General features: G+C 42.6%; 1 protein-coding gene across 1 annotated transcript in view; it reads left to right on the top strand.

Moving 5' to 3' along the window:
* The window catches only part of LOC311226582 (secretagogin-like), a gene marked incomplete at both ends in the record, with an annotated part of 35,260 nt that overhangs the window by 19,648 nt on the left and 1,645 nt on the right, over window positions 1–13,967 (top strand). The window contains 2 exons of the mRNA XM_084312002.1: window positions 279–338; window positions 12,830–12,898. Of these exons, the coding sequence (XP_084168128.1) occupies window positions 279–338; window positions 12,830–12,898 (129 nt within the window). The remainder of the gene's footprint in view (window positions 1–278; window positions 339–12,829; window positions 12,899–13,967) is intronic.

The following is a 13,967-nucleotide window of genomic DNA, read 5'->3' as shown; positions in this document are numbered from 1 at the left end:
AATGGCTGCCATATATCTCCACTAAGGACAAACGTATTGAACAAAGATATGATATATTAAAGGTAGATTCTGGGCAAAAGAGCCCCGCTCGCCTCTGCCTAGAGAGGTCTGGAGAAATTCATACTATAATACGTTACCCACACATCAGACCAAAACAAGAAATGTGCACCAAGTGCAATACCAAGTGGGGCTCTTTCACCTCCTAGAGCATCACAGATTCTACCTTCAACTTTTATCAAGTCGAGGATGACATAATATGTTATAATTCTCTGTTTCAGGCCTCCAGTCAAGAAGACAGAAGGAGAGACTTTGAGAAGATATTTGCTCATTACGATGTTGTAAGTGTCACTCACAACACTAATGATCTGGCCTGGCTCTACTCCTACAATTGTTACCATAGTAACAAAGGTAAAGGAAACTATAAAAGAAGGAAAGGAAAGTTTAAAGTGTGCTATATAAATGAAATGTATTATTATTATTATTATAATACCAGCGTTCAATACTAAGGAAACTATAAAATCAGGAAGGCTTGTCGTGTCATAATGTCATAAGCACCTTGAGATCTTGTTGAGTTTAAAGTGTGCTATATAAATGAAATGTATTATTATTATTATTATTATTATTATTATTATTATTATTATTATTATTATTATTATTATTATTATTATTATTATTATTATTATTATTATTATTATTATACCAGCGTTCAATACCAAGTTCAAGTTCAAGTTTCTTTATTAGTTGTCATACAGAAGTACAGAATACTTTTATATAAAATGCTTCTTTCTGTTTTGCTCCAGAGATTGTGCTAGATACAAATAGATAAGTATAAAGTATAGTAAGTATAAAATAGAAGTCAAGTACGTAGACAAAGGTGTTCAATATATACATATATACAATGTACAATGCAGAGTAGAAAAGTAACTTGAGTTACAATACAATATACTATATACTATACAGTACAATGCAGAAATGGGATGGGGTACAATTTAGGTACAATTTACAGTAAGGTGTAATGAGGTATGGGTTTTAGTGCAAATTATTTGCTGATAAATATAAAGTGTGTTTAGGTGTTCTAAAGTGGGTAAAGTGGGTGCTGCAGTGAGTTGTTTGTTTAAAGTGAGTGTGTGCATGTGGATGTGTGTGCTGTGGGTGCATTTGATGGTTGTTACGATTGTTCATTGTTCAAACTTTGTTCATTGAGCAATCATTGTTCATTGAGCATCCTGATGGCCTGGGGATAGAAGCTCCTTCTGAGTCTCTCTGTGCTTGCCATGAGACTCCGGTATCGCTTGCCTGACTGCAGCAGTTCAAAGAGGCAGTTGTTTGGGTGGCTGGAGTCTTTGATTATTCTCTTAGCCTTGCCCATGCACCGCTTGTTGTAAATGCCTTGGAGAGTGGGAAGCCCCCCTCCAATTGTGCGTTCGGCTGAACGGGCCACTCTCTGTAGTCTGCTGCGGTCTTGTGTAGTGATATTCCCAAACCAGGAGGTGATATTGCCAGTCAGGATGCTCTCTATTGTGCATGAGTAGAAGTTCTTGAGGATCTTCTGACTCACGGTGAACTTCCTTAAGCACCTAAGGAAGTAGAGGCGTTGTCGTGCCTTCTTGATAACACTGTCAATGTGTGTGGTCCATGTCAAGTCCTCGGATATGTGGACTCCGAGGTACTTAAAACTGTTCACTTTCTCAACCGGTGCCCCATCGATGATGAGGGGGCTGTAGTCCCTGACCCCCGACCTCCTGAAGTCCACAATCATCTCCTTTGTTTTGCTGACGTTCAGGGAGAGGCAGTTCTCTTGACACCATCCCGCTAGAACCATAACCTCCTCCAGGTAGGCCCTCTCGTCGTTTGCAGAGATCAGGCCCACCACTACTGTGTCGTCAGCAAATTTGATGATTGTGTTGTTGTTCCGCTGTGCCACGCAGTCATGTGTGTACAGGGAGTAGAGGAGGGGACTCAGGACACAGCCCTGGGGGGCCCCTATGTTGAGAGTGATGGATGAGGAGGTGCAGTTGCCTGGTCTCACCACCTGGGGTCTGCCCGTCAGGAAGTCCAAGACCCACTGGCAGAGGTCATAGTTCAAGCCCAGGTCCCTGAGCTTGGCTATGAGTTTGGAGGGGACTATGGTATTGAATGCTGAGCTGTAGTCGATGAATAGCATTCTCACATAGTTCCCCTGCCTCTTGTCCAGGTGTGATGCGGCTGTGTGCAGCACATGGGCTATGGCGTCCTCCGTGGACCTGTTGTGGCGGTATGCAAATTGCAGGGGGTCCAGGTTGATGGGGAGGGAGGAGCAGATGTAGCCATTCACTAGCTTCTCAAAGCACTTCATGGCTATGGAGGTGAGAGCTACAGGGCGGTAGTCGTTGAGGCAAGCAGGCTTGGATTTTTTGGGGACAGGGATAATGGTGGATTTCTTCAGACAGGTGGGGATGACAGCCTGTTATTTTTTTTTGTATCTCTCTTTCTCCGATTTTTCTCTGTTTTCTCCCCGTCCCAATTTAGTCGTTGTGCCAATTCCCCCCCCTCCCCTACCTGGTTGTTGTGCGCATGTTCTCCTACTGGTCGGTACAAGGGAACCCTGAAGTATCCGCCCGCTTCCTCCGACACGTGCGGCGACAGCCAGTGGCTCTCTTCTCACCTGGCAGCGAGGGCTCTCATTGGTGAAGTGTAACGCGTGGGAGGTCACGCTGCCTTCCTCAAGTCCTGCCTCCGCTGAGCAAGCGCCCAGACCTGACCTGTAGGCGTCGCTGTCCACAACGCCAGTTTCCCACCCACGGCTTCCCTCCCCCTAACCCAGCCAAACGAGTTAGTATAGCGATCAGCCCAAGCCAAGGCAATGCTGACTCCGGGAGTCGAGACCGCAGTCTCTTGCATTGGTGACGAGCGCAATCCCCGCTACGCCACTTGACCGCCCGACAGCCTGTTCTAAGGACAGGTTAAAAATGTCAGTGAATACCGGGGCCAGTTGGTCGGCACAGACTTTTAGGACGCGGCCGGGGATGCCGTCCGGTCCTGCTGCCTTCCTAATATTCACTTTCTTAAATGTCCTCCCCACCTCATATTCTGTTATCCTGAACACTGAATCTCCATCAGCAGCGCCCACCCCCCTCCCCCCCCTCTATTGCAGTGGTTTGTAGGCTGGTGCTGTTATTCCCAGCCTCAAACCTCTCATAGAAGGTATTGAGATCATTTGCTAAGGAGATGTCACTGTTCAGTTTGAGGGAGGTGCCTTTGTAATCTGTCATCGTTCTGAGGCCCTGCCACATAGCTCTAGAGTCAGCCTGTTCATATTGAAGTTCAATTTTATCCCTGTAGCGCCTTTTTGCTTCTATTACTGCCCTCCTAACGTTGTATCTCGCCACCTTGTGGTCATTCATGTTGCCTGCCACAAGCCCGGCGTTGTAGGCTGAGGTGCGCGCCTTCAGAGCTTCGCGGACGGATTTGTCTACCCAAGGCTTTTGGTTTGGGTAAACTCTAATTGTGGTAGTGGGGATTGTTTCTTCCACCAAAGTACAAACAAAGTCCAGCACTCTTTCCGTGTAGTCATTAATGTTATCTGTGTTATCGCGGAACACCCCCCAGTCTGTACATTCAAGTGCAGCTTGGAGCGTCTCCTCTGATTCTACAGACCATCGCTGCACATCTCGCGATACTACCGGGGCGCGCTTGATACTTTGTTTATATTTTGGTAAAAGAAAGATGGCGTCATGATCAGATTTGCCGAAACCACTAGCAGCTTGAGACTTATATCCACACTTAAATTGCGAGTAACAATGGTCTAAAATATTACCGCCTCTGGTAGTACAAGTCACGTGCTGGTAGAAGTTTGGCAATACTTTTCTCAGATTGGCGCTATTGAAATCACCCAGAACCACAATAGCAGCGTCAACGTTAGCTGCGTGAAGTTTATTTACCTCGTCATGAAGCAGGGAAAGCGTGACTCAAGGACCAAGGAAACTATAAAAGAAGGAAGGGTCGTCATGTCAGAATACCAACGTTCTATGCTCTGCTTGGTGCCAGACTTTGTTCCCACACTACACAGTGATGTGATGACCCTTCCTTATTTTATAGTTTCCTTGATAACTATAAAACTATAAGTCTGCTCACTAATTACTAACTAACTTACTAACTTGACTTGACTTGTACAACCGTGTCGAGCATATTATAGATCTTATTCCGACTGCTACCGCAGACTTTTCATGTGAGCACAATAACCCGATTTCAAGTCAAGTCAAGAGTTTTAATTGTCACGGCATACAAGTATACAATGAAATGCGGGTGGTCTTGCCCGCAACGATGTGCAATACAGTGGTACAACATATAATAGAATCCAATAAAAAAACAACATTGTGCAATAAACAGGTAACAGGTAACATGGTGTGACATCTCGGTATCTGTACATAGTTATTTACAGGGCATATAGGACATGCTAGGTAGCTTTGGTAGTGCAATACACTGTTCCTGTTATTCTAATTTAAAGTGGCCTTTCCTTTTGGCCATAAGTGTGCGGCATGAGTGTGTGCCCGCTCATGTTAAAGTGTTAAGTGGCTGCTAGTGTGTGAGCGTGCACAGCGTGCGTGTCGTGTGTGTGTTCATGTGTGCTTGTGTGTGGATAGTTCAGTGTTCTGTGGCACTCAATGTTCATTGTTCAGGGCTCTGATGGCCTGGGGGAAGAAGCTGAGCCTAAGCCGCTCTGTCCTAGTAGCTGGGGTTCGCAGGCGTCTGCCTGACCTCAGCAGCTGGAACAGGCTGTTATTGGGGTGGTGAGGGTCTTTCATTATCCTGCAGGCTCTGGATTTGCACCTCTTGTTGTATAGAACCTGCAGGGGAGGTAGTGCAATACCCGTGGTACGCTCGGCTGCACCACTCTCTGTAGGGCCTTCTTGTCTTGTGCCGTGCTGTTTCCATACCAGGCAGTGATGTTTCCGGTCAAGATGCTCTCTACAGCTCCTGAGTAGAAGGACTGGAGTATCTTCCCCGATACTCTGAACTTCCTTAACTGTCTCAGGTGGTAGAGGCGCTGTTTCGCCTTCTTTACTACTGTGTCTATGTGTGTTGACCATGTCAGATCCTCTGAGATGTGGACCCCCAGGTACTTAAAGCTGCTCACCCTGTCCACGGTAGCCCCGTTAATCATCAGTGGTGTGTGTGTCTCCTGCTGTCCTCTCCTATAATCCACGATCAGCTCCTTGGTTTTACCAATGTTCAGGAGCAGGCTGTTGTCCTGGCACCAGCGTTCCAGTACCTCAACCTCCTCCCGGTAGGCCTTCTCGTCGTTGTCCGAGATCAGCCCCACCACCACCGTGTCGTCTGCGAACTTCACTATGGAGTTGGAGCTGAACTTGGCCACACAGTCGTGTGTGTAGAGTGAGTACAGCAGGGGGCTTAGAACACAGCCCTGGGGGGACCCGATGCTCAGGGTGATGGTGTTGGAGGTCTGACCCCCCACCCTGACCGCCTGGGGTCTTTCACTCAGAAAGTCCAGTACCCAGGCGCTCAGGGCGGAGCTCAGACCCAGCTCGATCAGCTTGTCCACCAGTCTGGTGGGGACTATGGTGTTGAACGCTGAGCTGTAGTCAATGAACAACAGTCTCACATAGCCCCCCTTCTGACGGTCAAGGTGGGAGAGGGTGCTGTGCAGTACCTGGGAGACCGCGTCGTCAGTGGACCTGTTTGTCCTGTATGCAAATTGCATAGGGTCCATATCACTGGGGAGGGAGGCACAAATGTGGTCCTTGACCAGCCTCTCAAAACATTTCATGACCACAGAGGTGAGTGCCACCGGTCTGTAGTCATTTGGACATGTTGGGGAGGGTTTCTTCGGTACAGGGATGATGGTAGACATCTTGAAGCATCCATAAAGAATCTTTATGACCCCTAGTGGAAGAACCCTATTGATTTTGGTGACCCCATGACCTTTCCTCTAGCGCCACCATCAGGCCAAACCTAGAATAAAAAAGATCAAATCAAATGTATTTGTAAGGGCCGACAACACATGTTAATGTCCCCATGGGCCGGACACGTCTTATTTAAGTCAAGAAAAAACCTCACAATAAATCAAGAACAAAACAAAAAACACCATGAAATCCAAAATAAAATGTAAAATAAATAAATGCAACACTCCCAGACATACCCCACGCGAAGGTAAGGAAAAACTCACTAAAAACCAAGGCAATGTGGAGGGGAGAAGCCTTAGAAGGGCCATTCAAGGGGGGATCTCCCTTCTTAAATGTCGGTGATAGTAGTGTTGCTATAAAACAGGCGAAATAGTTGGTAAGTATGTACATATACGTGTAATGAAACAGAAAAAATATGGACATGCAATAGCAACTGGGGTACATTTTTAAAGATTGAAAATAGAGCTGATGACGGATCCATTTGAGGTATGGGGGTGACGTCCACCACTCCGGTCATCACCACGAGACATCCACTCACAGGAGACGGGGACAGGCGTTAGACAGTTTGCGTGTTTGTGATGAGCGGACATAGCAATAGATACATGTAGTAAGCATATACAGGGTATGTGAGTAGAATAGAAGTACTTAACCCAGAAGTGAACTAGAACAGGCATGGTTTAGACGTTGTAGGTCGGACAGAAGACGGTATGAAGCTGATCCATGACCTCAATGGTGCACATAATCAATGAGTGTATCTCGAATACCTTTAGTTTGAATATTTTCTAATTTGCTGTGCACATTCATATCGTGTAGAAGAAGATGCCTATTGATTTTGGTGAACCTATGATGTTTCCTCTAGCGCCACCATCAGGCCAAACATTGATATCCTACTCCTATAGAGTCAAATCTTTTCAAATTTTAAGGTGCCAATTCATGACCCCTAGAGGATGAACACTATTGATTTAGTTGACCCCATGACCTTTTCCTCCAGCACCACCATCAGGGCAAACTTACAATTTTAGACTTACGGCGGACTCCACAGAGAATGGATTGTGCGAAGCAAATTGCATTCGCAGAGCCTGCTCTGCGTCTGCAAGCTATCCACTAAAGCAGTGGTTCTCAACTGGTCTAGCCTCGGGACCCAACATTTTCCTTAGTCATTAAGTCGCGACCCAAATTTTTTAACCACTATGATTTATTTCAAAAAGATATATTTGCAGTAATACACAATCTTTGATGCACTGTTAAAAACATGAAATAAACACAAAAAAGCGCAACAAAAGTGCAACTAGGGCTAAAAACCCAAGGAAATTAAATAATAATAATAATAATAATAATAATAATAATAATAATAATAATATAATAATAATAATAATAATAATAATAATAATAATAATAATAATAATAATAATAATAATAATAATAATAATAATAATAATAATAATAATAATAATAATAATAATAAATAATTATGCTTCTTAGCAGACTTCTTAGCTCAACATAACAGACCTACAGTAAGTTTGGGGGAACTAATGGGATAACTGGGGTTGCAACAAAAGTGCAACTAGGGCTAAAAACACATTGAAATAAAATAATAATAATAAATAATATATCCTTCTTAGCAGACTTCTTAGCTTAACATCCCAGGGAACTAATGGGATAACTGGGGATGCTGTTTGCTCCTGACAAGAGTCTCAAAGTCTGGAGTGATGGTAGACAAAGCAACTCTGAGGTCATGCTCAATGTCCAATCTGTTCCTCTGCTTTGTCTTCAGCTGGACCAAAGCTAAGAAGCCACTTTCACAAAGATAGGTAGTGCAAAAAAAAGATTAGAAAAAGAAATATTTTTTATTTATCTTTTTAAACTTTTTTCTTTTTTTTTTTTACAAAAAAAACCCACCAGTTGAGAAACACTGCACTAAAGCACATTGCTCGATGAGATACCAGCGCAGACACGCCCAATATGTGTAGCTCGCGAGCAGTCCGCACTCTGCCCCCCTGACAGCGCTCTTGGCAGAAATGTGTGAGTCAAAATGTAGCGCGCTGTCAAGATTAGCGCGCTGTCCAAAAAGAAAAGAAATTAGAAATCAAGAAATCACTCCATCCATTAACTCAACTGGACTGTCATACTATTCATTTGCACTAGCACTATTGCACTTGGGACATTGATATTATATTATTGATGTTATTATTTATACATGCTATATTCAGTATGTTTGTATGTGGTGATGCTCTAAACTCAATTTCGTTGGACCAGCAATGACAATAAAGATTATGTTCTTTTGCACTCCTCTATACATTACGAAGTAAACAAAATACAATACAAAATGAACGGAATACTAAAGAAAATAGATCTTATGAGTTATGAACAGTATCTAACTTGTTCGAGAAATATAAAGCCGAGTGCCAATAGCCTTCGCAATGCGTGATTTAGAAATAAGGCTATAGCTGATATTTCAAATGATTGGTTCTGAGATAGGTGCTGATCAGCAGTAATGTAATGTGATGATTATTATTATTCTGAAGTTATTATTATTATTATTATTATTATTATTATTAAATTAAAAATGTATTTATAATTAATTAATAAGAACTCCTCTCCGGAGATTGCGTTCGTCACCAAACCCCGGAGCGGCTCGATTCGCCTGTTCGAATCCAGCTCACAGCTCCGGGGTTGTCACCAGCTTGGCTGGCCGTTCACACTAATACAATTAGCAGTATTAGAGGGTGGGAGAAGCTGGAGGGGTGGGTCCGGGTCGTTGTAAACAGCGACTCCTACAGTTCGGTCGGGGCGCCTGCTAAGCGCGGATAGGACCTGAGTGGGATAGTGTGATCCTTCCACACGCTACGCCCTCTCAATGAGAATCCGCGCTGCCAGGTGAAAAGAAGCGGTGATTGGCTGGACGTGTGTCGGAGGAAGCACGTGGTAGCCTCCACTCTCCCAGACCGACTGTGGGGGGTAAGTGCGCAGCGACCAGGAAGGGGATTGGGAATTGGCATACGACTAACATTGGGATGGGAGAAAATCGGAGGAAAATGGAGGGGGGAAAAGATCAATAATAAAAAAAAAAAAAAAAGAAGAAGAACTCCTCTCCTTCACTATAATCTAATTATGAAATCAGATATAGGCCAGGGCTTTACAATTTAGTAAAGAATATATATTAAATAGGATAGAAACTAAATTAAATGTATACCATATACAATGAAATAATATTATAATCATATTGTGCTATATTCCGTTTATATCCCATTTAATTGTATTCAATCTCTTTATTAAGTTGTAAAGCCCTGGCCTATATTTGATTTCATAATTAGATTATATTCTAGTGAAGGAGAGGAGTTATTATTAATTAATTATAAATTAAATTTTAATTTAATAATAATAATAATAATAATAATAATAATAATAATAATAATAATAATAATAATAATAATAATAATAATAATAATAATAATAATAATAATAATAATAATAATAATAATATGAAGGAGAGGAGTTATTAATTAATTATAAATAAATTTTTAATTTAATAATAATAATAATAATAATAATAATAATAATAATAATAATAATAATAATAATAATAATAATAATAATAATAATAATAACTTCGTTTTATATAGCGCCTTTCATAAGACCTAAGGTCGCTTATAGGGGAAGAAATAACAAACAGACTGTAGCTAAGGGGCTACACAACCCTGACTGTATTTAAATAATGAGCTTGGCAAATACTAAATGATATATTATTAAATGTACACAAAATGGCGGACACTCTTATTAACTGGAGGGGACAGGGGTACCAAGTTGAATTATTACATTTAATGTGTAACATAAAAACACACATGTAACATATCACATTAATATCCTGTGGTCACATTAATATCCTGGGGCTAATCAAATTTACATGCAACCAGTCGGGTAGTCGCTGGATATGTCTCGTACGGACCGGGTTCCTATAGTCCAAAACGCTGGTCTTCGGTGTTGGAGTATGTCACTCCACTTCTCCTGGCTTTGGCGATATTACGATACCGTTTTTAACTGGTAATTCACTTCACCAACGTTACCATACAGCGTTGTAGCAAAAAACAACTCTCTCCTCTCTCTCTCACTTTTTCTTCCCCAACTAACGGTATCTTTCTTTCCGTTCCAATATGTAACGTGCAGGTGAGTGGCTCGCAAACTAACGGTAACTCTTCTCCGTCCCAATACGCGCAGGTGCACGCTGTATACAGCCACACTATAGCGATATATCTCTGCATGTGGCTTTATATTTGTCGCTCAAATTAGATTATGTTTATACGAGCATTACGCCAAAGCCCACAACGTTATATAATGATATTTAAATAAGTACGATGCTCAATATCTTGATTTGATATTGTCATTCGAGATATTCTATATTCTTTCACGGTCTGCTACAATTACTGCTGCCATGATCACCTGTTTAGAGGCTCATTTACATAGAAAGGGGACATGTTTCGCCCATGTTACCTCATTTAAATATACGCCAATTGCACGGACGCAATGCTAACGTTACGCATGAGCAACCTAATTTCATTCATTTGAGAGCGAGATGCGCCGGCTTTGCTTCGGAAAAAGCGTGCAAAGCCTCTGTGGATTCCGGCCTTAGTGTATCTCAAATACCTTCAGTTAAAATCCTTTCTAATTCGCTGTGCACATCCCTAGAGGAAGAAGCCTCTTGATTTTGGTGACTCCATGATCTTTCCTCCAGCTCCACTCGGATTAGGGGCATGGTCAAAAGGGCGATTGAGAATTCGGGCCATTCAGGGATATGCCCACTGTCAGTCACCGACAGCATATGTCTAGTTCGTAGAACCTGTGTGTGTGTGTGTGTGTGTGTGTGTGTGTGTGTGTGTGTGTGTGTGTGTGTGTGTGTGTGTGTGTGTGTGTGTGTGTGTGTGGTGTGTGGTGTGTGTGTGTGTGTGTGTGTGTGTGTGTGTGTGTGTGTTTTTGCGTGTGTGAGTGATGATTCAGTGAGAGAGTGAAAGAGAGAGGACCCGGTAAAGAGAATCAGCTGGGCCTGGAACTAGACGGTGAGGTGATTATTATTAAGATGTATTCAGAAGAGGCCTCTCATTGCCGTAGCACTGCAGGAAACCATTTGACTGAGCTGAGCTGGTTCTGAACAGGCTTCTCATTAGTCAGAGTGCTATAACAGATGCATGATCAGCACTACCAGTCTGTACGTTTATTATTTGCATTGTAAGCAGGTATTTTTTTATTATTATTTAATAGTGGAGACACACACACACACAATGCATGTACAGTATTTGTACTCACGCACGCACACACACACACACACACACAGACACACAGTATACACACAGTTATTAGTAAAGTGGTATAATTATTTGGACAGTGGCTGATGTCCAGTGGCGTCGCGTGGGTAAAATAACAGGGGAAGCCAAAAAAAAATTATTAAAAAAAAAATTATTCAATATTTTTATTAATAATTTTTTTTTTTTTTTTTTTTTTTAAGTCAAGCAGTCACCATGTACACTACAGTATGGCTCGGCGGCCAGTCAAACGTTATTTTTATTTATTTAACAGATTGCAGAATGGGTACAATACAGTATGGCTCAATACACATTTACGATGAATTGAAAATGGGGGACCCTGATGTAAACAAGACGAAAGTCTTTCTCTGGTCTGCATCCCCTTAACAATTGTATGTATTGAGCTGTACTGTACTGTACCCATTCTGCAATCTGTTAATAAAGTTTTCATTCATTCACACACAATTGTATAAGGGGATGCAGACCAGAGAAAGACGTTTGTCTTGTTTACATCAGGGTCATTAATACTGCTGGAGCATTGGTTAATTTTTGGTCCGATTTTTCCTTGCACGATTTTGCGCGCCGCGTGGGAGCAAATTCGAGACACATATTCGGTTGCAAAAAAGTGTCCCACGGTCTCCTCTATGGCCGTGAATATTTTCACGCGGATCGGAATCACGGCGCGCCCGTGGGACACTTTTCCGTTTCGGCGAGTTTATTCCACGCTTTCTGTTTTCCTTTTCTAAGCATTTTAGGGGCTACATGTGAATCAGTAAAAGTTGCGGGACGCCCAGATGTTTCCACGATAGAAAGCTCGCGTGGATCCCATAATAGGCTCACTTAATACAGCGTTTTTAAAATCACGCGACATTTTCAGGGTCGCGAGCCGACCTTTTCCCCTCGTTTTCGATGATGGAAGTGATTTAGGAAAAGCTTCGGCACGCCGAGAGGTCCCCGTGGATTTAATCTCGCGAGGATCGGGGCAATATTCGGCCCGTGGGAACAGTTACGGGTTAATACAATGTTCAGAGTGCAGAGGGGAAAATATGGCACCTGCCCCGCCTCCAGGTGGAATATTATGCTGAACGTCTTCCTCCCAGCTCCGTTTTAAACTTTTAGGGTGTGGCCAGTGGCAGTCAGCTCGAATCTGATTGGCTAGGATCGGATTTGGAGTTTGGACTCACTCTATAATGCTGGAAGCCTGGAGAAAGAGACCTACCCACTGCTTCTCCTATACTAGCTGCAGTAGTGAGCACAGTCTGACCGTGTTAGAGGGAGTGAGAAGGAGAAGAGGGAGACAAAAAAAAAAAAAAAAAAAAAAAAAACACAGATGCACAGATGAAAATGAATGTAAACTATATTAAAAAAAAATTATATATTTTTTTTTTCTTTTTCATATTTCATATTTCATAATTTGATATGAAATTTATAGGGAGGCATGGCTTCCGTTGGCTTCCACAAGGATTCGCCACTGTCTCTGTCTCTCTATCTCTTTCTCTCGCTCTCCCGCCTCTCTTAGTGGTCAGTGGCTGCAGAATACTGTAGATGGCTGTCAATGCTGAGTCATTAGAGTAAATTAGAGTGGCATTTAATGATTATTTACGTTTTGTGTGTGTGGTGGGGGTGTTTCAGAGTAAAACAGGAGCTTTGGAAGGCCCAGAGGTGGATGGCTTTGTCAAGGACATGATGGAACTGGTCAAGGTAATAATACACAGATAATACTGTGGTTTAATCAGGAGGGAACTTTAGGATTCAGGTCAGGTGGTTTAATCAGGGAGGGAACTTTAGGATTCAGGTCAGGTGGTTTAATCAGGGAGGGAACTTTAGGATTCAGGCCAGGTGGTTTAATCAGGGAGGGAACTTTAGGATTCAGGCCAGGTGGTTTAATCAGGTAGGGAACTTTAGGATTCAGGCCAGGTGGTTTAGTCAGGGAGGGAGCTTTAGGATTCAGGCCAGGTGGTTTAATCAGGGGGGGAACTTTAGGATTCAGGCCAGGTGGTTTAATCAGGGAGGGAACTTTAGGATTCAGGTCAGGTGGTTTAATCACCAGGGAACATTAGGATTCAGGCCAGGTGGTTTAATCAGGGAGGGAACTTTAGGATTCAGGCCAGGTGGTTTAGTCAGGGAGGGAACTTTAGGATTCAGGCCAGGTGGTTTAATCAGGGAGGGAACTTTAGGATTCAGGCCAGGTGTTTTAATTAGGGAGGGAACTTTAGAATTCAGGTCAGGCGGTTTAATCACCAGGGAACTTTAGGATTCAGGCCAGGTGGTTTAATCAGGGAGGGAACTTTAGGATTCAGGCCAGGTGGTTTAATCAGGGAGGAGACTTTAGGATTCAGGCCAGGCAGTTTAATCAGGGAGGGAACTTTAGGATTCAGGCCAGGTGGTTTAATCAGGGAGGAGACTTTAGGATTCAGGCCAGGCAGTTTAATCAGGGAGGGAACTTTAGGATTGCGGCCGGGAGGTTGAATTTTCCTACGTTTGAGGCATTTAGCAGATGCCTGCGTTCAGAGCAGTCTGGATATCTGTGAAGCCTGTTTCTATAATATGCTATATTCTTACTTTTTACACATTATAACATAATCATTATGCATTAATATAGTATACTATAGTATAGTATGGTACTGTAATTATGTAACTGGCAAAAGGATGAATTAGCTCTAAAGCAAGTCATTTAACCCTCCAGTCACCCTTGTCGCAATTCTCGTCAAATAGCCTTTTTTTCCACATGTGTTTTTTTTTTTTTGTGGATAGCGTTGGCTATATTTTA

This window comes from Notolepis coatsorum, assembly GCF_963971535.1.
Source record: "Notolepis coatsorum genome assembly, chromosome: 4".
Taxonomy (NCBI): Eukaryota; Metazoa; Chordata; class Actinopteri; order Aulopiformes; family Paralepididae; genus Notolepis; species Notolepis coatsorum.
The sequence above is the reverse complement of the archived record's forward strand: the minus strand, read 5'-3'. Positions and strand labels throughout refer to the sequence as shown.